The 25,686-nt window shown below is 41.1% G+C and overlaps 1 protein-coding gene across 1 annotated transcript in view; it reads left to right on the top strand.

Moving 5' to 3' along the window:
- The window catches only part of LOC136866885 (death domain-associated protein 6), a 282,179-nt gene that overhangs the window by 30,279 nt on the left and 226,214 nt on the right, over nt 1–25,686 (top strand). Inside the window, exon 2 of the mRNA XM_067143978.2 lies at nt 8,185–8,301. Coding sequence (XP_067000079.1) covers nt 8,185–8,301 — 117 coding nt within the window. The remainder of the gene's footprint in view (nt 1–8,184; nt 8,302–25,686) is intronic.

The raw sequence follows: 25,686 nt of genomic DNA, 5'->3' as shown, positions 1-25,686 counted from the left end.
CACTAATACTATATACATTTTCACAAACAAACGTTTATTTATCTCTGAGCAATGATACTCGATGGTATCTATTATTTGAATGGACTGACCACAAAGTCAGGATAGCACTCCCTCATTAAATCATATTATTAGTTAGCTGTCATGGTTGTAGAATTTATACATAATGCATTTTTTTTCACGCACGAGATTACATCGCCATATATCGAACACATGGTCTATTTGACCACATCAATTACATATTATACCGAACACATACACGTATCCTGCGTTTACCTGACCGTATTATATTCAAAGCAAATCAACGCTGGTATCCTACCCATCACCATAAACACTTGAGAATAATGGAAATACATAAATACATTACACAGAGAAATATTAAAAATATAGCAAACAATACATCTTGAAGATATGGCCTAGTCAAGCCATATGGTATCAGGTTAAATCCATCGTTCTGACGAGGGCCGAACCCGCATTCTCCAGCTTCCGAGGTACAAAATCTGAAACTCCTATCACGAGCTAATTTGATAAATAAAAAAGGGGAGGAGTACTGGTACGTCGTTCGCAGAATCATAAAATTATCAACGTTACTCATAATGTATCATTAGCATGGGATGTCCAAATCGTTAGCTGAATGATCAGCGTACTGGCCTTCAGTTCAGAGGGTCCTGGGTTCGATTCCCGGCTGGGTTGGGGATTTAAACCTTAATTGGTTAATTCCAATGGCACGGGGGATGGGTGTATGTGTTGTCTTCATCATCATTTCATCCTCATCACGATGCGCAGGTCGCCTACGGGAGTCAAATAGAAAGACCTGCACCTGGCGAGCCGAACCCGTCCTGGCATATCCCGGCACTAAAAGCCATACGACATTTCATTTTTTCATGAGCATGGGATTGATATTGCAGTGGTGAATGAGGAAAACTTACAAAGGCAAATGTTTTGAGAACTCTTGGAGACGACTCGGTCCGCCTGGACCGGACAGATCTCTTACATCATAAATCTATCTCTGGTAATGGCCAGTGCCCTACCTTGCGGCCACAAAGACTCTTTCTTTCTTTCTTCTCATCTTAACTCGTTTCCAAGTACACATTTATTTAAGGGCTGCCAATTCTTATTTCTTATTATTCCGGCCATATACAGCCTAATTCAATACATCGCGACAGCCATCATTATTCTAATTCTGTGTCATTCCGTCATCTCAAACATTTCATAAGTCTCCATCTTCCCATTGTCACGCTACTGCATCACAAATCCATTTTATTCATGTATATGGAAGACTCTATTCCCACAAGTCATTTAATTAATTCCATCTCACTCGCGTATCTATATAATTCACAAATTGCACCTCGGCTTGAACATCTTCAGTGATCATATATTTATTATGTGGGATTTATAATATACATGCATTACCCAGTAAAGTGAACACATAATCTATATTCAAATTATTATGAAGATCCTTTCCAGTTAGTAATATTAGGAAGAAATTATAAATTTAGCTGAAGTACCATTCTCCCTTAAAATATATGCTTCACACACACTAAATTTTATGGGATCTATGTACTAATTCATGCAAATAAGCCCGCTGAAATATTAGTGATTATCCTTAAATCACAGAAGAAATCCTAATTAAATTAATAAAATAATCTTTCCCAGTCACACACACAGTGTTCCCTAAATTTAATATTATTAATTTTTTTGTTTTTATTTATTTTACGCCCACATTGGAGCACCAAAATCAATCTGTATACAGTCAAGTCTTATGAATATTGGTTACAGATTTGGTTGATGTTTCTTCTTTTGTTCCCAGAAATGTTTCATTCTCTCTGACCTGGCTGCCCGTTCTTCGTCTTATGTTGTACTGTAGGGATGTGGCGACACCACCGCCCAGTGGGAAACCACTGCAATCAGCCACCCGAGTATTGGCGGGAAAACCATAACGTTTGAGGGGTATGGAGGAAATGCCTACTCCCAGTCCTGAACAACTAGGATGAATCACCTTCCCAGATCACATCTGGGATTGTAACTCCTGACCACGGTCAGAACATTGATCATTGATCAGACAATATTATTAATTACATAAAATAAATTTTAAAAAGTTATTTACAAATAACAGTTGAGATTGACATGCAAATCTCGTGGTTTAATATATTTAAAAAATGTACTTATCAATAATGCGTGTAGTTTGCTGCCATCTCGAGGGTACATCTGGGATTTTTAGACCTTCATGACGACAGCTCCACTCTTAAATAGTCCTTGGTGAATCTCTAGACGTTCCCTGAAGAGATGAATGCTGGCACTTAGGTGCGACTCTCGTTGATTCTAATCCTTGGGTTCAGCGATCACTCATGAATATACAGGCAAAAATGCGAAATTAGTTAATGAACACTGTTTATGTGTTTTCAGAGAACCTACTGGTGATTAGATCCACTTATAAATTCAAATGGACTAACCCAAATAGTGATAAGTTTGTATAAATCACTATTCATTTCCCCTCTAATCACACAGTCTGAGTAATTGTTACCACGAGTGTCCATGGAGTATGCAAGCGTTCTTCCTATCACGAACACCGTTCTTTTAATTTACTCAGCATCACTCACTGTTTAAATGCTTTTAAATCGACCACTATTAATTACTGAATGTAATCGGCTATCTCACTACTTCTAAACAACCTAATGCATTTGCCCGTTCTCTGATGATTGCATCATAAGCCGACACTGAAGTCTCCAATATATAAAGGATTAAATGTTCATATAACACCTCTATTAATCACTACTGTACTTTATCTCATACCACACGGCTTATTTCGCGATATTTACACCGCGCTGATATGTTTTTCTTTGACACGGCACTTCACACACTGATATCCATATGATATAGATGTTGATTCCCATAGGGAATCTGAAATATTTGTTCCGAATGAGTAAATTTATAATACCAATATAAATGGTCCGTTATTGGACATTACAAATCTTCCAGCTAACTCATTCCTGGTTGCCAGCGTCCCGCCCCCGTGTGCTGGGCCGGGCCCATCAGCTGGCACCCAGCACACCTACCAAGACGCTGGCCAGCGCATACCGTGGAGGCCACTGCGTAAGCTAACCGCAGCCACCGGCAGTGCCAATGCACTATGAGAAACTTTGTCCCATTATCAAAAATTGATGCCTGCTTGGCCATCAGATGATATAGATGTTGATTCCCATAGGGAATCTGAAATATTTGTTCCGAATGAGTAAATTTATAATACCAATATAAATGGTCCGTTATTGGACATTACAAATCTTCCAGCTAACTCATTCCTGGTTGCCAGCGTCCCGCCCCCGTGTGCTAGGCCGGGCCCATCAGCTGGCACCCAGCACACCTACCAAGACGCTGGCCAGCGCATACCGTGGAGGCCACTGCGTAAGCTAACCGCAGCCACCGGCAGTGCCAATGCACTATGAGACACTTTGTCCCATTATCAAAAATTGATGCCTGCTTGGCCATCAGATGATATAGATGTTGATTCCCATAGGGAATCTGAAATATTTGTTCCGAATGAGTAAATTTATAATACCAATATAAATGGTCCGTTATTGGACATTACAAATCTTCCAGCTAACTCATTCCTGGTTGCCAGCGTCCCGCCCCCGTGTGCTAGGCTGGGCCCATCAGCTGGCACCCAGCACACCTACCAAGACGCTGGCCAGCGCATACCGTGGAGGCCCCTGCGTAAACTAACCGCAGCCACCGGCAGTGCCAATGCACTATGAGACACTTTGTCCCATTATCAAAAATTGATGCCTGCTTGGCCATCAGATGATATAGATGTTGATTCCCATAGGGAATCTGAAATATTTGTTCCGAATGAGTAAATTTATATTACCAATATAAATGGTCCATTATTGGACATTACAAATCTTCCAGCTGGTTCCAGGTTGCCAGCGTCCTGCCCCCGTGTGCTAGGCCGGGCCCATCAGCTGGCACCCAGCACACCTACCAAGACGCTGGCCAGCGCATACCGTGGAGGCCACTGCGTAAGCTAACCGCAGCCACCGGCAGTGCCAATGCACTATGAGACACTTTGTCCCATTATCAAAAATTGATGCCTGCTTGGCCATCAGATGATATAGATGTTGATTCCCATAGGGAATCTGAAATATTTGTTCCGAATGAGTAATTTTATAATACCAATATAAATGGTCCGTTATTGGACATTACAAATCTTCCAGCTAACTCATTCCTGGTTGCCAGTGTCCCACCCCCTTGTGCTAGGCCGGGCCCATCAGCTGGCACCCAGCACACCTACCAAGACGCTGGCCAGCGCATACCGTATCAGCCAGCGTATCAATGGGACAAAGTGTCTCATAGTGCATTGGCACTGCCGGTGGCTGCGGTTAGCTTACGCAGTGGCCTCCACGGTATACGCTGGCCAGCGTCTTGGTAGGTGTGCTGGGTGCCAGCTGATGGGTCCGGCCTAGCACACGGGGGCGGGACGCTGGCAACCAGGAATGAGTTAGCTGGAAGATTTGTAATGTCCAATAACGGACCATTTATATTGGTATTATAAATTTACTCATTCAGAACAAATATTTCAGATTCCCTATGGGAATCAACATCTATATCATCTGATGGCCAAGCAGGCATCAATTTTTGATAATGGGACAAAGTGTCTCATAGTGCATTGACACTGCCGGTGGCTGCGGTTAGCTTACGCAGTGGCCTCCACGGTATGTGCTGGCCAGCATCTTGGTAGGTGTGCTGGGTTCCAGCTGATGGGCCCGGCCTAGCACACGGGGGCGGGACGCTGGCAACCAGGAATGAGTTAGCTGGAAGATTTGTAATGTTCAATAACGCACCATTTATATTGGTATTATAAATTTACTCATTCGGAACAAATATTTCAGATTCCCTATGGGAATCAACATCTATATCATCTGATGGCCAAGCAGGCATCAATTTTTGATAATGTGACAAAGTGTCTCATAGTGCATTGGCACTGCCGGTGGCTGCGGTTAGCTTACGCAGTGGCCTCCACGGTATGCGCTGGCCAGCGTCTTGGTAGGTGTGCTGGGTGCCAGCTGATGGGCCCGGCCTAGCACACGGGGGCGGGACGCTGGCAACCAGGAATGAGTTAGCTGGAAGATTTGTAATGTCCAATAACGGACCATTTATATTGGTATTACTGATATCCAATGTTCATCACTGACACGTAAGTACAGCGGCTGCACAAATTACAATGAGATCCTGCGTCTAGGTCCGGGTTTTATTTATAGTGTCTGGGCTGAGTGGCCAGAGAGGTGGTAAACCACGCCCCTAATCAAGATTCGGCTTGGTAAACGGAATCTTTCAGCGACGTGAAAGTAATCAAATTATAACTCCTGACCCCTGTTTTATACTGATCCACTTTTAAGTCCATCCGATCAGCGGGTTGTTCACAATCTCAAACGCGTCCTTTAATAAATTCACGCATCATGGTTCATCTAGTAAGTGCTCCTACTTTTTTCCTCACGTTACCAAATCTTAGCACTCGGCTTCAGTCTGCGCACCTCTATATGAAATGCGTCATTACTGATCCACTATTAAAGTATTGCGTTTATATGCATCAACAATTTGCATTAAATACGTCAGTTTGAATGAGACCTGACTTATAAATTTCCATATATTATCTCAGACTAAGGTGTTCTTCGTTATGATCTTTTAAGACGGGCTGACGTGGCCGGTCCACCAGTGCTACGCCCGTCTATAGACGGTGTGCGAGAATTATTTTTTTTTTTAGTTTCCCGGTTCACTTTCGAGTGCGTATTTTATCTCTTACATTCTGCCATCTGTTGGGCATTATGTAGAACTAATTAATCAGAGATTATAGCTTTGGGAAGTAACTTACAGAGCTTTTTGTAGACGTCTGTGGAGTTCATCTGTGATGTAAACAAACATGGCGGAACAACAATTTAGTTGCTCTTTCAGCTATGTTATTTCAGATTACAGAATCTTTCAGTTATTAACCACAGCGGAAAGTGATGGAGATAATCACAAAAGCTATTTTATCGCTAATTTCGTGGCGGATGGATTACTTTTCTTCACCCAAGTTTTAGGTAACTGTGACAGGCTCTGAGGGCCAATTAGTGTTTGATCACAACCCGAAAATCATTGACTTTTTAGAAACTTTTGTGCCAGTGGAGTTGGTGCAGATAGTTGAACAAATCGGCATCACAAACAACCAGTAGTAAACATCTAACTATCACCACATTCCAGGTTTGGAAAGTATTTTAAAATATCAACTTATGTACTTCTAAGAAGTTACATGTATTAGTTGTCTATAGATTTTCGGAAATAATATTATTTTGGGGTCTTTACTTTGTATAAAGATAATACATGCATGGGCACATAAGTGTAATTTTGTTTTCTCTAAAAATAATATTGAACATAAGTGTAGGATTTTCTATTTGCATTTAGATTTATAAACAACCAACATTTATAAACATTTTAAGCTAATCACCCCAATGATAAGTTAAAAATTGAGGCTTCTATAATTTTTTTACAAACGAATGAAAAAACTCAGCACTGAGGTACCAAACAGTCAACTGGTAACTCAGCACTTAAAAGGTTAATTCACCCCACTCTCTGACAAAATACATTTTTCTCCTCTCTCGCACCGAGTGAGGGCGCAATTTCAAGGTTCTGCTGTAATACGCTATCCTTCTCTCAATACAGCACAGAAAACTGCATCTTCAGGCCTGCGTATTGCAACTCGTGTCCCGGTTCGGAACATAACCTGCTAATTACGACATTATATGTCGCAGAATGTTCGGAAAATAGTATATATGACTGACTAAACCTCCAGACATGCCTATGGCATGGTGATGAACGGTTACAATATATTGTTTTTATCTTATATACTCATAAGTTAGTTTTTAGTAGAGATAGTGTTTTACGAACTAATTTTAAGACCTAAAGCATATCATTATAGACATACAATTGCATTGTCACACATGCCAGTTCCCGTTTTGACATGCCCCATTTAGACATGACCAAATACTTGGTATCATATGGCATTCCCCAGACAATGTAATCTTAATCATAGCTTCATGATCTATATGTGAATGTATTGTTCAGCTGAAGATGACCCTATGTAGGGGGTCGAAACTGGTACTGTAGCATAATAAGTGCAATAAATAAGTATTGATAGGTGAAAGTCCTTTCCTATTTCTAAAATGTAGTTCGTCAATACGGATATGAAGATCATAGATTACCAACATGGCACTTCTCGACAAAGCGCAGCTTAATAGCATCGAGGCAATGATCATCGCTCATCAACTGAGATGGTTAGGCCATGTTCACCGCATGGGTGATACCAGGCTTCTCCGCCAAATTCTTTATGGTGAACTTTGCTCTGGCAGTAGACCTCATGGAGCCCCTCTTAAGCGTTTTAAGGACCAGCTGAAATATATCACGAAGCGGCATCAAGCGACAAGCAAGAAAACTCCGTTAATTACAACCCCGCGCTCCTACATCCATTCAGTGTGATTTGTGTAGGCGTATGTTTTGTGCCAGGTTTGGTCTGTTTAGTCATCGTAAAAACATCCATAAACTGAGTTGAACTGGTCAATGTATGCAGGAAGAAGTTATATATATATATATATATATATATATATATATATACTCGGATCGAGTTACAGCCGACGAGTGTAGGCTCTATGTATCATGTTAATATACGTGGGTTTTTTTATGTGAATTGGGGTGTAATGAATCCTGCTGAATGGTGCCAGCGCTTTGAGACGGCTCTCTATAAATATTGAAGGATAGGTGGTCTCGGTGTCTGGTAATGGTTAAGTCTAAGTAATTTCGGGATTGATGTATTTCGGACTCTAAGGTAAACTCTGTGTGAGGGTTGAGGGCATTAAGTTTATCGAGAGCAATGGTTGCATTTGTAGATCTATTATCTATTATCTGTTATGACAAGGATGTCATTGAGATACCTAGCCCAATAACATATTTATTGAAGTTCATGCTGTTGAGAATCCTATTGTGTTCGAGATGATCTAAATATATGTCTGCTGAGTATAGTTACATGTTTTATTAGTGTAGTATTGAGTAGGTGGACCACATTTACCTACTTATTGTAATCATCTGTAATCTAATAAGAAAGAAACGACATTCAGTAATATTATGTTGTTGTTTTTTATGTTTTTTCCCCTTTCTTTCCAGAGTGTACCACCCTGTGAGAAGAAGAAACCGAACGGTGTTTTACGTGCAACCCCTTCAACTAGCAGAGAAATACCTAGTACAAAACAAGATAACAGTGAACGTAAGGCAATGCAAAATGTAAGTAGCCTACTGTCTCCACAAACTTTTCTCCTTCATAATAGATTGTTTACCCTTACTGGTATCTGTTTTATTTCCCATCGAGGATCTCAGACATTTTCTGACTGAATATTCAACGCTACAGGCATTATTGTTTTCTTTTGAAGTGTTATGCTTTCCTTATGAAAAGTGAGCATCACTAATGGGTTTTTCTTCAGCGATTAATATAATCGTATTGAGATTGATGCTTTCACGGCCTGTAATTGTAGACATGATAATAAGCTTTTTGGGGCTTTTGCCATGTTAGAAAACAAGGTAAACTTGCTTAGTAACAGACAAGACTTTCTTCTGAAGATGTGGAGCAAAGTTCTCTGCAAAAAGTAAAGAATTTTACCTTGTTTTCTGACATGGCAAAACTGGAAAATCTTATGTCTATATTCGTATCTGTTCCAAAGTTGTGTACATTTCTTGGCAAACATTTGTTAAGAATAGAATAGGTCAGCAATTGATAGGGTGACATTCCTGAGTGCAGACCAATCATTGATTGTAACCTGTTGCTGCTAGCCTCCCCTCATGCAGGCAGAGGGTCACGGAGCAAGAGTGGCCTCCTCGACCTATAGTTTTTTTTTGCTAGGGGCTTTACGTCGCACCGACGCAGATAGGTCTTATGGCGACGATGGGATAGGAAAGGCCTAGGAGTTGGAAGGAAGCGGCCGTGGCCTTAATTAAGGTACAGCCCCAGCATTTGCCTGGTGTGAAAATGGGAAACCACGGAAAACCATTTTCAGGGCTGCCGATAGTGGGATTCGAACCTACTATCTCCCGGATGCAAGCTCACAGCCGCGCGCCTCTACGCGCACGGCCAACTCGCCCGGTCGACCTATAGTTAACAAAAGTGTAATTCATATTGATAGTTATGCTAATGGCGATGGTTTTCATGCATTTGTGTTATATAAGCCAGAAGAATCTGGTGTATTACTAGGTTGGAGGTTGAACATGTGTGTATGTTTACAGCTTATGTGACAAAGGTGAAGCATTAACATAAAGAAATAAATGAACTGGATTAAAGCCACTATATATATATATTTATTAATAATAAAGCCAAGCTTTCAGCCAAATTGCATTGGCCTTCATCAGGGCATGTGAAGTTTTGCCTCCGACAGTGAGCAAAGAAATTATCTGAAGGAACATGGAAGTCATGCCCGTACTATCCACGGACTACCCCACTAACTGGACTCAAGGATCGTGGCGCTGTGCTGTGGTGGTTGGGAGGGACGTTACTGATGCACCACCCTCTGTCGACAGTTTGAGTGCGTCCCGCTGTGCCATGGTGGTGTTATGCATGTATTTCTGCAGTACAGGTCTCCATGTATTTGATAACTTGAAGCCGTCTTCCCTGTTGATGTTATTTGGGCATAGCTCTATCTCTATGGCTTCCCTCACAAGACGAGCATAGAACTCTTTTTACAGGCGCGATGACCTTCGCCTGATCAAAGAGGATTTCATGGTCTGTACTGTAGAAATGTTCTGCTATGGCAGACTGGCTTATAGCGTTCTCCGTGGAGGATGAAAGAGCGACATTCTTTACCGATCTGATGTGCTCTTTCACCCTGGTGCTAACAAGCCTTTTTGTCATGCCAACATATGAACAATCACAACCACATGGAATTTCCTATACGCCCGGTGTTTCAAGACGTGGCTTCTCTTTGACTGGTCGAAACAGGGATTTGAGCTTCCGGTCTGCGGTAAAAACTGGAATTATATTGTACTTCTTAAGAATGCGCCCTATTCTGTCAGTTATACCTGCCACGTAAGGAAGGAATACTTTTTTTTGCTGTAGTCCTGATTGGTGCTATTCAAGTTAGGCTCCTTGATCTTCACAGCTCGTGTTATGTCTCCAGATGTATAGCCGTTTTCCTTCATGGATGTTGTCAGTTCTCTCATGCACTCGAGCGGTTATCATCGTCTGCAACATTATTCACTCTAGTATATAACGTTCGAAGGAGAGCTGCTTTTTGGGAGGGGTGGTGATGTGAAGACTTATGAAGGTATCTTTCATAATGTGTAGGTTTCTTGTACATTGCATGGCCTAGTGTACCATCGTTCTCCTTGTATAGTAACACATCAAGAAAAGGTAATTTGCCTTAATTTTCTACTTCCATTGTGAACTTGATCTTACTGTTAATGGAATTTAGGTACTCTAAAAATTCATTTAAAGTTTCCCTTCCATGTGGCCAGACCGAAAATGTGTCATCCATGTAACGATAGAAGCACTTAGGTTTCAATGGCGCTGTTGTTAATGCAGTAGACTGAAAGTGTTCCATAAAAATATTAGCAGCCACTGGTGACAAAGGTGAACCCATTGCTGCTCCTTCTGTCTGTTCGTAATAATCCCCTTTGTAGTAGAAGTAAGTGGATTTTAAACAAACTGCTGCCAGATTGGTCAAGTCCTCAGACAGGTATTCTCCGATGTAGGCAAGTGTTTCTTCTACATGTATATTAGTGAAAAGTGACGTAACATCAAAGCTTACCAGGATGTCACCTTCGTCCACCCGTAGTTCACGTAACTTCTGCAAGAAATGTTTCGAATCTTTAATGTGATGTTCTGTCTTCCCTGTTTCTAGCTGTAGCAGTGATGAAATATAGCAGGCTAACTCATGGGTCACAGAACCAATGGCACTCACGATTGGTCTTAGTGGCACGCCATCCTTGTGTACTTTTAGGAGGCCATAAATGACTGGAAGTACCGGGTCTGAATTTAGTAAGGACTTCTGCAATTGTTCTGGAAGTGTTGAGCTCTTCACTGGTCGAGTGACTTGTGTATTAATTTTCTTAGTGGGATTCCTAACCTTCTTTAAGTTCACCTTTGGTCAGGTTTTGACGTAGTGGCTTCGCTTTTCTAAGCACGTAAGATACATCTTGACGAATTTCTTCCACCTTATTTAACGGTAAATCTCTGATGGCACACTCTACCCCACAGACAATCTTCTCTACTGGGATTCTTCTCGGCGCCACAGCGAAGAACGCTATAAGCCAGTCTGCCATAACAGAACATTTCTACAGTACAGACCATGAAATCCTCTTTGACCAGGCGAAGGTCATCGCGCCTGTAAAAGACTTCTATGCTCGTCTTGTGAGGGAAGCCATAGAGATAGAGCTACACCCAAATAACATCAACAGGGAAGACGGCTTCAAGTTATCAAATGCATGGAGACCTGTACTGCAGAAATACATGCATAACACCACCATGGCACAGCGGGACGCACTCAAACTGTCGACAGAGGGCGGTGCATCATTAACTTCCCTCCCAACCACCGCGCCACGATCCTTGAGTCCAGTTAGTGGGGTAGGCCGTGGATAGCACGGGCATGACTTCCATGTTCCTTCAGATAATTTCTTTGCTCACTGTTGGAGGCAAAACTTCACATGCCCTGATGAAGGCCAATGCAATTTGGCTGAAAGCTTGGCTTTATTATTAATATATATATATATATATATGTATTAACATATATATATATATATATATAGTGGCTTTAATCCAGTTCATTTATTTCTTTATGTTAATACAATGAGCCACGAAAACTTACGTTCATTAAAGGTGAAGCATGTTTGAACATTTATATTTGTGTGTTTTGGGATAAAATTCCCAAAATTGACAGCAAGAGGAGTGGGGGGCGAGTGTGAACGGCAGACCCATATCCTGTAATGAAAGCACAGTAGTTTACTGAGCGGAAAACAATGTGCTAATCATGTCAGTGTTTTCCGGGTTTGTAGGCCATATTCCAGGAGCATGTGATGGTCCCAGTGTTTCAACGAAGACTGCGTTCGGCATTAGTAAGGGTGATATAGATGTTGATTCCCATAGGGAATCTGAAATATTTGTCCTGAATGAGCAAATTTATAATACCAATATAAATGGTCCGTTATTGGACATTATAAATTTTCCAGCTAGCTCATTCTTGGTTGCCAGCGTTTCGCCCTCGTGTGCTAGGGTGGGCTCATCAGTTGGTACCTAGCACACCTACCAATACGCTGGCTAGTGCATACCGTGGAGGCCACTGCGTAGGCTAACTGGAGCCACCGGCAGTGCCAATGCACTAAGAGACTTTGTCTCATCACTAAAAATTGATGCCTGCTTGGCCATCAGATGATATAGATGTTGATTCCCATAGGGAATCTGAAATATTTGTCCTGAATGAGCAAATTTATAATACCAATATAAATGGTCCGTTATTGGACATTATAAATTTTCCAGCTAGCTCATTCTTGGTTGCCAGCGTTTCGCCCTCGTGTGCTAGGGTGGGCTCATCAGTTGGTACCTAGCACACCTACCAATACGCTGGCTAGTGCATACCGTGGAGGCCACTGCGTAGGCTAACTGGAGCCACCGGCAGTGCCAATGCACTAAGAGACTTTGTCTCATCACTAAAAATTGATGCCTGCTTGGCCATCAGATGATATAGATGTTGATTCCCATAGGGAATCTGAAATATTTGTCCTGAATGAGCAAATTTATAATACCAATATAAATGGTCCGTTATTGGACATTATAAATTTTCCAGCTAGCTCATTCTTGGTTGCCAGCGTTTCGCCCTCGTGTGCTATAATGTCCAATAACGGACCATTTATATTGGTATTATAAATTTGCTCATTCAGGACAAATATTTCAGATTCCCTATGGGAATCAACATCTATATCATCTGATGGCCAAGCAGGCATCAATTTTTAGTGATGAGACAAAGTCTCTTAGTGCATTGGCACTGCCGGTGGCTCCAGTTAGCCTACGCAGTGGCCTCCACGGTATGCACTAGCCAGCGTATTGGTAGGTGTGCTAGGTACCAACTGATGAGCCCACCCTAGCACACGAGGGCGAAACGCTGGCAACCAAGAATGAGCTAGCTGGAAAATTTATAATGTCCAATAACGGACCATTTATATTGGTATTATTAGTAAGGGTTCCGACCAACTTCGATAGAAGCAGAGTTCACAGTGGACTGGAGTGCTGTTGCAGTTCCACCTCATTGTATAGTGCAGGCTACGGTGTGCTGCTTGCCTATTAGTCTGCCGTGCTGGAGGGATGGTCGCTGATTGGCTGCTCTTTGGACAATGGTGTATTTGAATGCTTAATAAACCAACCTGCTTTTAGAAAAGAAAGTGTTGCATTATATATATACGCGTGTGAAACTCCCTTCGTATTTTGGAATCCTCTTTACTGGGATCCTCCCACATTGTCAACTTGATCCCAGAATCTAAAGATGTGACCACTGGTTTTCATTGAAAGTTTTTTTGGTTGGTACATTCTCACCCGACTTTACTCTTTACCGAAGCAAAAACTTGACTTGTGAATCCATAGCCCTTGAGCTCATACTAGGTGGCCAAATCCCTTCCCAGTTTGGCGATCATTATGTGGTTCTGACAGATGCTACCAAAATATCATGAAAGTAAATGGCAGTTAGGGTGATGTGTTCACTACAGTAGATCTGATCTGGATGAAACAGTGATCTGAACTTGTAAGAGTTGCACCTTATTTTTTCAGAGATTATACCAACTTCACCCCGCTTTTCATAAGCCGTGAAGTGATTTCATCAATGGATAGGCTTTGTTACCAGCCTTCTAGAACTCCTGCATAGTGCTTGCTTTATCCCCGATTGCCGTGCCGTTTTATGTCTCCATGATGCCTTGTAGAGCCTCTTCTTCGATGGTTTCATCAAGATCTCTCCCTCCATGTTACCATTGGGATATGTTGTGGCAATGTTGAACTAAACTGTATGGTACTTTGTCGCTGGATGTGCCAAGAGCTACACAGAGTCAGTGTGAGGAACTTGCGTGGAGGTTACCGAATAGCAGATTCCAAATTTTTTAGTGAAACCCTGTACTACAATTCAAGTGTTCCTCTTCTCAAGTGTTCCATCCAGTTTAATTTTATTCCACAATACCATGACTTTCCTGTTGCTAGGATAGTTCACCAACACCTCGTTATCATTCATTTTTATAATGGACTTTTCTGAGTGATGAGTGTGTCGGTCCATTTATTGATGTCAGGAGTGATCATTGCTCTCTTCTAAGGGATCTCTGAAAGGAAAGTTTGTTCTGCTTCTTCCATTACTCGAGCCTCATCAAAGTAACTGAATTAGAAAGTTTTCTCGTCTTCCCCTTCTTCCAGTTCTAATAAACATGGTTGACCTCGACATCCTCTTGCTGTGAGTGAAGTGTTGCTAAGATTCACAGCATCATCTCCATTCTGTTTGTAATTGTTCCATTCTTCAGTTTTCTGAAACTAATTTTGAATAAATTAATTTATAAACTACCTTAAAAAGAAAAGACTTAATTAAAACATAATTCAATGTATCATTCTTGAAACAACTTTACCAGATTGTATCAGTCACACTCAAAAATATATGAAATGTACAAACAGTTCTGTCTAAATCCTTAAAAATCCTCAAGAACTTGAAATTTTGAAGTTCATAATGTTATTTGCTTTTTGTCCCACGGACTACTTTGTCCATTTTTGGAGACGCCGAGGTGCCGGAATTTAGTCCCGCAGGAGTTCTTTTACATGCCAGTAAATCTACCGACACGAGGGTGCACCTTCAAACACCACAGGAATGAGGCAGGATTGAACCTGCCAAGTTGGGGTCAGAAGGCCAGCGCCTCAACCGTCTGAGCCACAGTTTTGAAGTTATATTGAAGAATGCTAGAGTGGAGACAAGTGAGGACTTCATTAAGATAAGTTCTCAATTCTAAGTTTTTAAGGATTTAACCCCTTGAAGGTTACGGCACAATATATTGCGTGTAGCGGTAAGTGCCACTGTGGTTATGGCGCAATATATTGCGTGTCGGAATTTGAAGTGATATATCTTCTTAACTGTATGTCTTTGGACAACGATTGAAAAACAGATAGCTCCCTACATCTGTTGGCTATATTTTGAAGTCGTTAGGTTATTGTTATCACCACAGGGAGTGCTGAAAATGAAATGTTTTAAAGCGGATGTCTTCAGCTTTAGCGAGTCAATTGCAAACAGTTGAACAGGGCTGCGCGAAGTCGAGCTGACTTGCTTACAAGCGACGATACAGTTCGTGAAATTCTTACGAGTACTGAAAGTGATTGTTCAGTATTTGAAGACAGTGATGAAGACGATGTAGGAGGTATATCTGGAAATAATTCAAGTGGCGAAGACTTAAATGAAAGTGAGGATGAGGTCTTACAGCCGTCACATCTGAAGCGAACGAACGAAAAAAAAGCACCTAGTAAATCACAGAGTTTGGGAAGACGAGACTATAACTAACCAATTCACACTTTAGCTTCGATGGCGGTAAGTCAGGAAATCATAATGTTTCACTGACGAAAAGTTCTTCAGAAATTGACATTTAGTTGTTTGATGTCTTGTTAACATACTATGTTAAATTCATTTGTTTCATTAAAATGCCTCTTGAGAGTTGTTTTGCAAACGTGCAATAACCTCAATTTTGGGGTGTGCAGTGGACTAAGAAACCTGACTCTCAAATGGTTAGACAGAATTTAAACACAAATGTTTATTACAAAATATTTTTGAGTGTGATTGTAGAAAATCTGATGATGTTCATTTAAGAACGAAACATGTCCTTCTATTTGTTTTCAGGCATATTTCTGTTAATGTGTGTTTTCTTTTGTTTTTCCTTCTCTTTCATGCAGTTTATAAATTTATTTAGGTTTGTACCCCACTATGGGAGTAACGGAGTCCCCCTCTCATTTGACAGGCGAGGGACTCCTTGAAACTAACTTGGTGAACGAAATGGAAATCGATGGGGAGCTATCATTATTAATGGGGCTTATGGAAGAAAGTAGAACTGCCTGAGTCAGCAAAGAGGATGCATCTTAATGTACTAAGAGTAAGTGATATTTGGGTGAGGGGAGATAATGAGGAAGTGATAGGAGATTATAAAGTGTACTTGACAGGTGTTAAAAAGGAAGGGCAGAGTATGGGGAAGGTCTGTTTATCAGGAATATCACTGAACACAACATAGTTTCTGTTAGGCACGTAAATGAGCGAATGAGGTGGTAGTGGTGATTATTGTTTTAAGAGGAAGTACAACTAGGCAACCATCCTCTATATATAGTAACTTTAATCAGAGAGAAAAAATGGAAGGGGTCGGACACTTCGAAAAATGAAGGTATCGGCCAAAGAAAGACAAGGACATGAAAATGAAAGACGCCCTAGGCCTCCATGTGTAATACCGTCGGGGTCGGAAAAGAACAGGAGTTGACCAGGGGAGGTCGGATAGGATAGATGAAAGTGAGGAGCCTGGCACAAGTAAGTGGAAGCAATGCCAGGACTCAGCTACGGGCCCCGTGGTCGCTAACCCACGCTCCAACGTTCAGAGTCCCTGGGGCCCCTTTTAGTCGCCTCTTATGACAGGCAGGGGATACCGTGGGTGTTATTCTACCGCCCCCACCCATAGGGGTTTGAGCAAATGATGTGGTTAGATTTGGCAGTTGGAGGAATTAGGACGAGAATTGTCTCAGTGTCTTCACCATGTGAAGATGCAGATGAGGATGAAATTGACAAGTTTTATGAAGCATTGAGTGACATCGTAGTCAGGGTCAACAGCAGGGATAGGATAGTGCTAATGGGCGATTTCAATGCGAGAGTTGGAAATAGAACTGAAGGATACAAAAGGGTGATTGGTAAATATGGGGAAGGTATGGAAATGGTAAGCGTTTGCTGGACTTCTGAGCTAGTATGGGTTTAGCAGTAACAAATACGTTCTTCAAGCATAAGGTTGTTCACCGCTACACATGGGAGGCTAGGGATACCAGATCAATAATAGACTCTCTCTTAACCGACTTCGAATTCAGGAAGTCTGTTAGGAATGTACAGGTTTTTCGGGGATTATTCGATGTTTCAGACCACTGTCTGATCTGTAGTGAACTAAGTATCTCGAGGCCTAGGATAGAGAAAGTAAAATCTGTCTGCAAATGAATAAGGGTAGAAAATCTCCCGGATAAGGAAATTTGACAGAAGTACATGGATATGATTAGTGAGATTTTTCGAACAGTGGACAGTAAGCAGGTTCAGGATAAAGAAAGAGAATGGGTGGCATACGGAGTACTGTACTATCGATATGAAGGGGATCGATGTCTGTGTTGTACGATCGAGATGAACAGAATTGTTTTGTAATACCAATATAAATGGTCCGTTATTGGACATTATAAATTTTCCAGCTAGCTCATTCTTGGTTGCCAGCGTTTCGCCCTCGTGTGCTAGGGTGGGCTCATCAGTTGGTACCTAGCACACTTACCAATACGCTGGCTAGTGCATACCGTGGAGGCCACTGCGTAGGCTAACTGGAGCCACCGGCAGTGCCAATGCACTAAGAGACTTTGTCTCATCACTAAAAATTGATGCCTGCTTGGCCATCAGATGATATAGATGATAGATGATATAGATGAGCAAATTCATTCAGGACAAATATTTCAGATTCCCTATGGGAATCAACATCTATATCATCTGATGGCCAAGCAGGCATCAATTTTTAGTGATGAGACAAAGTCTCTTAGTGCATTGGCACTGCCGGTGGCTCCAGTTAGCCTACGCAGTGGCCTCCACGGTATGCACTAGCCAGCGTATTGGTAAGTGTGCTAGGTACCAACTGATGAGCCCACCCTAGCACACGAGGGCGAAACGCTGGCAACCAAGAATGAGCTAGCTGGAAAATTTATAATGTCCAATAACGGACCATTTATATTGGTATTATAAATTTGCTCATTCAGGACAAATATTTCAGATTCCCTATGGGAATCAACATCTATATCATCTGATGGCCAAGCAGGCATCAATTTTTAGTGATGAGACAAAGTCTCTTAGTGCATTGGCACTGCCGGTGGCTCCAGTTAGCCTACGCAGTGGCCTCCACGGTATGCACTAGCCAGCGTATTGGTAAGTGTGCTAGGTACCAACTGATGAGCCCACCCTAGCACACGAGGGCGAAACGCTGGCAACCAAGAATGAGCTAGCTGGAAAATTTATAATGTCCAATAACGGACCATTTATATTGGTATTATAAATTTGCTCATTCAGGACAAATATTTCAGATTCCCTATGGGAATCAACATCTATATCACCAGAATTGTTTTGTACGTTTTGGATGTAATGGCGACTGTCAATAAAAGGATTGTTTATTTAGTTTAAATCGCTATTTATTCAGTACATTGGCACAGTCGGTAAAATCCATTGGTTAAATCCACTAAACCTTCAGAAGACATTAAAATGGAAAGAAACGGTACTATACAAATTTTTTATGTAAATGGAGATGTCACCAGCCTTGCTTCTAGATGGAAAAAATGAAAACGTACGGTCAAATTATATATTGCCACAAGAGGAATAACAGATTCTGCTAGAAAACAGGAAATTTACCTACATTCAGGTGGAGAAGGTTTGCAAGACATACACAATACTGTTCCTACAGGTAAAGCTCTAGATGAATATACTTTAGAATTGTTAGACAAGAATTTTTATCGAAAAGCAATCCGCTATTTGAGCAGCATATTATGAAGTCTATGAAACAGGATATTAATGAAACATCCGACGCCTTTTTATATATAGGTTGCGTCAACAAGTTGTCAAATGTGATTTTAAAGATACCACAACAAAAAAAAGAATTTGATGACATGTTTATTTGTGACCATTTTGTAAAGGGTTGCAAATCAGCTGTAGTTTTTTTCTTCTTTTTTTCCTTTTGCTAGTTGCTTTACGTCGCACCGACACAGATAGGTCTTATGGCGCGATTGGGCAGGAAAGGGCTAGGAGTGGGAAGGAAGCGGCCGTGGCCTGAATTAAGGTACAGCCCCAGCATTCGCCTGGTGTGAAAATGGAAACCACAGAAAACCATCTTCAGGGCTGCCAATAGTGGGGTTCGAACCTACTATCTCCCGAATACTGGATACTGGCCGCACTTAAGCGACTGCAGCTATCGAGCTCGGTCAGCTGTAGTTAGAAAGAGAATATTTGAAAAATCCTCTGACATACGAGACGATTTAATCGACATTGGATGGGCTCACGAAATGATAAACATGCAGACATACCATTTTAGTAAGGACGACTGTTCTGAACAAGAGGTATATATAGTATGTCGAATAAGAAGAAATAAGGGACTTCACAAAGAAGTATTTTCAATAGTGGCAAAAAACACTGGTGCTCCACCGAAAACTAGTTATAATAATTATCAAAATAGAGGAGAAAGGAAATGTTATCGCTCTAGGGAAACAAATCACTTAGCTAGTGCCGCCCAGTTCCCTGCGAGAAACAAAGTTTCCCAGGCTTGTAATTTAACGGGGCACTATCGGAAGTGTTGTAGAACAAAAAGGACATATACGTTAGAATCTGGGGGGGGGGGGGGGGGGGTCAACTTTTGATGACGAAGTTTCTTATGTGGGTGACATGATTTAGACTGCAATTTTCTTACAAATTATGAGAGAAAAAAATGGGAGGTAACAGGGAAGACCACTTGTCTATTGTCAGGTGTACCCTTCGTTTTTATTATTGACTCGGGATCTACTTGCGATGTTATTGACCAAGAAACTTGGAAGGAATTTAAAAGGAAGCAGATAACCGATAAAGTAAAATTACTAAATAGTTCAAAAAGACTTTTTACTTATGGTAGAACCGATCCGTTGGATATTTCAGGAGAGTTCGAGGCGGACATAACGCATTCCAGTAGAAAAATTAGTACAACTGTTGTAGTTATTAAAGGTAGGGGACCACCTCTTTAAGGACGTTCCTCGGTTACAAAACTAGGAATATTACAAATTTCTGAACAGGTTAATCAGACAGTGGTTTCTGACACATCGAAGGTGGGCAAAATAAAGAATTTTCAGTTTAAATTATCAATCGACCCAAAAGTCCCGCCAGTTAATCAACCTCTATGGAGGGTGCCATTGGCATTCAAGCAAAAGGTAGCACAACGTATCCTTGAGCTGGAGCAAAATGACATAATTGAAAAGATTGAAGGACCATCAAGATGGGTTTCCCCTCTTGTACCAGTTCCAAAAGTTTCCAGCGTTAGATTGTGTGTCGATATGCGAATAGCCAAATAAAGCAGTACTAAAGGCTAACCATCCTCTACCAACCATGGAAGACCTACACCCTGATATTTGTGAAAGCAAATACTTTTCAAAGTTGGATGTTAGGTCAGCTATTCACCATGTGGAATTGCATCCAGACTCATGGGAGATTACCACATTTGGCATACATTTAGGCTTATATAGTTTCAAGCGGCTAATGTATAGTTTGAATCGCGCAGCTCCTGAGTTCCAAAAGATAATGGAGCACCTGATAAGGAACAAGATTCCTACAGGAGTATACGTATTTATTGATGACATTCTGGTGTATGGGGAATCTAAAGAAATACATGATTCAGGATTTTAAAAGTTTCTTGGAAGTTTTTCGCGAGCACGGTATTGAACAGAACGAGGAAAAGTGTGAATATGGTAAAACTTCAATTAAGTTCTTGGGTCACATCATATCAGCAAATGGCATTAGGCCTACCGAGGACAGAGTGGCGGCTCTGGCAGAATTGCAGAAGACCGCAAAATGTGTTTGAGCTGAGATGTTTTCTAGGCCTACTGAACTATGTAAGTAGATTTATTCCTAACATATCAACCATGACAGAACCACTGCAACAGCATACACACACATCTGCACAGTTTGTATGGAAACAAGTACACCAAGAGGCTTTTAAGAAAATAAAAAAAGTACTTATATCTAGCTCAACCCCAAGGATGAAATGGTAGTGATGGCAGACTTGGTGCGGTGTCAATACGATGGAACAAGGAAGGAATCCCACGCATAATTTGCTACATTAGTCGCAGCCTGTCGGATTTCGAACAAAGGTATTCGCAGACGGAGAAAGAAGCACTTGGGATTGTTGGGCATGTGAGCGTCTAAGGATTTTCCTGACAGGTAAGCAGGACCATAAACCACTAGAGGTAATTTTTGGGCCTAGATCAAAACCCTATGCGAGAATTGAACGTTGGCTTCTGAGATTCCAATCTTTTGACTTCCAAGTATGTAAAGGGGAAAGATAACATAGCAGATCCTTTATCACGGTTTAGTGAGAATTCAGTCGGTGAAGCCAAGAAAGACAATTATTTGATGCACTTGGCTACATATTTGGCACCAGTTGCATTATCTTTGTAGGAAATAGATGAAGCTTCAAATATTGATCCCACTCTGAAGAAGGTCTCGTCACATTTACAAACAGGGGTTGGGATCGTAATGACGTTGATTTCCTGTCATTTCGTGCAATGATGTCGAAATTATGCGTCATGGACAATATATTACTAAAACTAAGTTGATTCCGAAAGGTTTACAAATTAGGGTCCTTAGTTTGGCACACGAGGGTAATCTGGGAATTTTGGAAATGAAAAACGGACTCGGATATAAAGTATGGTGGCCCAGAATGGACAAAGCAGTGGAATGGACAGTGAGAACATGTCTGAGTTGTCAGATTATCAGGAAACCCAAGAAGCCTGAAAAAATATCTCCGACAATAATTCCTAAAAAGTCTTGGGAACGAATAGCTGCTGATATTTTGGGTCCTTTTCCTAATGGGGTACAACTATTGATCATGACAGATTATTTTAGCCGTTTCATGGAAGTGAGAGCCTTCGTGGCACATTCGGCAGTGCGTCGGCCTCTCACCGCTAGATACCGTGGTTCAAATCCCGGTCACTCCATGTGAGATTTGTGCTGGATAAAGCGGAGGCGGGACAGGTTTTTCTCCGGGTACTCCGGTTATCCCTGTCATCTTTCATTCCAGCAACACTCTCCATTCTCATTTCATAGCATCTATCAGTCATTAATATATCACTTTGGGAGTGGCGACCCCATCGTACTAACAGCATATATGCTTCATTCATTACATCCCTGACCCGGTCAATGACCGGAAAACAGGTTGTAGTTTTTCATTTTCATGGAAGTGACAAAACTAAGTAGTACTGACTCTAAAAGCATAATAAAGGCCCTAGATGGTATTTTTGCAAGATACAAGTATCCCGAGGTTATCTCTACAGATAACGGCACAAACTTCGTCAGTGCAGAGACGGAAAATTACTTGCAACAGTGCAGAATTCATCACCACATACCCTCTTACACCCACAAGCAAACGTCACAGTGGAAAGACTGAACCTAGGGATAACTCAACAACTACAGATTGCCAATGCCATGAAATTAGATTGGGAGTTAGAAGTAAAGAAGTACCTACTGATGTACCAGAACCATGAGCACCAGACTACAGGGGTTAGTCCGGCAGAGTTATTTTGTAACAGAAAATTGAGGGAAAAAATTCCCGGTCTGGCACCATACAAAAAAAATTAGAAGAGATGGTGGAACGAGACCTTATTCAAAAGTTTAAAAAGGGAAAATACGCTGACATTCGACATGGGGCTCGAGAAAATAAATTGTCAGAGGGCGACAAGTTTTTGATGCGTAACCTCAAAGTAAACAAATCTTCAAGCAAATTTAGACCCACTCCTTTAAAAGTCATCAAGAAAATTGGCAACGCTGTGACAGTAGAGACTTCGGATTGTAGACAAATAACTTGCAACTCTACCTTCTTCCAGCCTTCATGAGCTGTTGAGTTGGATAGTGTGCAAGAGGAATCAGAAGAAGAAAGAAGAAGAAGGGAGCCAAGAATCAGAACCGAGACGAAGTCAACGGGAAAGGAAACCCCCAGGATTTTAGTCAGACTACTATTTAAAAAAAAAAAAAAATAGTGATGTACTGTACTATCTTACAGACGTGCCAAGTCTCCCGATTTGAGCGGGAGACTCGCGATTTTTCATCATTCCTTCCGATCTCCCGATTGCCGGGTCCAATCTCCCGATTTTCAGAGCAATATCCGTAATTTTCTTATTGTTTTAAACTCTCACGGATTTCCTCGTTCTATCGATATATGGCTGAGTGTGGCTGGTCGATAGTTCTAATAATGATACCAGATGGCAGTACGGGGCACAGTGGCCAGTCATATGCTGCTCTTTTGACTATAATAGTCATTCTCTTTGCAAGCGAGTCAAGCGAGTAACATTCTCTTTGGAGTAACCTAACCTCAGAAGTAGCTCACCATAGTCGTTCTACCCGGGGGAAGACCTGCAGAAGTGCTCGTGTTGTGCCTTAATATTTGTTTTGGCAGTGTTTAAAAGTGCTTGTAGAGAAGAGTTTCCTTGTTTGAGTGAATCCAGAAAGGGACCAACGTTCACTTTCTATACTAAATGTAGGTGTGATTTTTCAGTTGCACATGGCGGGAAATGCGATATACTCAAGCATATGCAAACAAAAAGCATAAGGAGCGTGTCCAGTGTGTAGAAAGAAACCAGAAACTGAACTTTTCATGTAAAAAGCAAGATGTAAATCCTGTGTCGAACGCCGAGGCGTTATTTATGTCATTTATAGTAGAACATAACCTGCCTGTAAATTGTGCCGATCACGCGGGACCTTTGTTTCGCACAATGTTTCCTGATTCGGATATCGCTAAACGATATGGGTGTGGTAGAACAAAAACAGCGGCTATCATTACAGAAATGTACATGGAAGAAAGGGCTAAAATTGTATCACATTTGCAGGTGAATGCATTTTCTGTTGCTTCTGATGGTAGCAATAAAAGCAACTTGAAGATATATCCCATTGTTGTAACATTTTTTACTCCTGAACTCAATGAAATTCAGAGTTGTCTACTCTCTGTGCCGAATTTAGAAGGGGATGCTACTGGAGCTAACCTTGCCAATCTTTTGCTCTCAACTTTTCGGGAATTCTGCATTCCATTAAAAAACTGCCTAGCTCTTGGTGCTGGATGTTTGAAGTGGGAAAATAGTAACATAATCATCGTAGGCTGCTCTTGTCACCTAATTAATCTTGCTGCCGAGAAGGGTGCGGAGTGCTTGCCCATAAATGTAGATGAAAGTATAATTGATATATTTTATTATCTGGAAAGGAGTGCAAAGAGGAAAGAAAAGTTCAGAGAATTTCAGACTGTACATAACACAGAGATCAGGAAAATTCTGAAGCATGTGCCTACTCGATGGTAATCACTAAGAAGGTGTTTAGATAGGATTTTGCTTCAGTGGGACCCTTTGGTTACATTATTCAGGAGCAAAATTGTGAGTAAGGATTCTCAGATGGGAACTTTGAAGACTTACAAAATTCCTAAGCACAGTTTAAGTGCAGATGTGTCTTGTTTGTCTGAAAAGGTTAAGGATTGTCATAACATTACCTCACTCCTCAGTTAAAAGGAAAACTCAGTCATCAGTTTCACTATAAAAGAAAATAAAAGAAATGAAACTACTTATGACACTAAGAGCCATGCATTGTCACATGAAGAACGACTTTTCATGTTCCTTTCATCAAATTCACATAAATCTTTTTGCCTTTCTCTCAAGTTTTATGGATATCTTTGAGAATCGAAACGTAGCTCTTCAGTCAAGTATGCCGCACATCCACTTATTGAGGTCACGTTTGGAGGAACTATTGAAGAATGTGATGGCAAGATTTGTGAAACCAGACGTTGTTAAAAGATCCTCCTCTCTTTTTGATGTGGATTATCATACTCCAGCAAATCAAAAGGATGATTGTGATCTGATGATAGGGAACTCTGCGTTTGTTTTAGTGAACACCTTGAAGTCTGAGGAAAAGTGCATATTCTTTAAGTCTGAGAAAGTGTTTCTCTTCATCGTGTGACTACATGGTACACAAATTTCCATTCAAAGATGAAGTTTTAATTAATGCAGATGTTGCAAATATTTCTGCTATAAGTAAGGCATCATTTTCTAGCCTTAGATTTTTTATTAACAAGTGTCCGAACATTTTGACTAGTGAAATGGAACATTTGGATAAAGAAATTGATATTCTGCACTCCCAGTTCTGTAGCTTTCAGCTCGAAGAAACAGACCTGGCAAAAGGAAGAATTGATGTTCAGTGGGCATTGGTAGGTCAGATGAAATCAGCTGATGGTGTACATAAATATGACAGACTTTCTAAGGTGATGCTTGCTATTTTATCAATTCCACATAACAATGCAGAATGTGAAAGGATTTTTAGCAGAGTCACAAAAACAAAAACACAGTTCAGACCCTTGCTGTCTGAACAAACTTTGGAGAAACTTTTAACCTTGAAATCAGTTCAGCAAGGCAAGTGCTTTGAGCAAAAATTTAGTTCCGAATTTCTGAAGAGGGCTAAGTCAGCTACTGGTGTGTTGAACAACAATTCGTCGTAATGGGATCACCATGTTGAAGGATGAGAAGTCACATGTTCCTACAGTTCAGGTATGTCCACTATTTAGTATTCACATGAAAATGATGAAAAATATATATGTGGGCAAATAGAATTGTTAATGTATTGAATTATAATGAATTTGTACATGTTCTGCCATCAGTGA

The sequence above is a fragment of the Anabrus simplex genome, chromosome 3 (assembly GCF_040414725.1).
Source record: "Anabrus simplex isolate iqAnaSimp1 chromosome 3, ASM4041472v1, whole genome shotgun sequence".
NCBI classification, from domain to species: Eukaryota; Metazoa; Arthropoda; class Insecta; order Orthoptera; family Tettigoniidae; genus Anabrus; species Anabrus simplex.
This window is presented reverse-complemented; position numbering and strand designations above follow the sequence as displayed.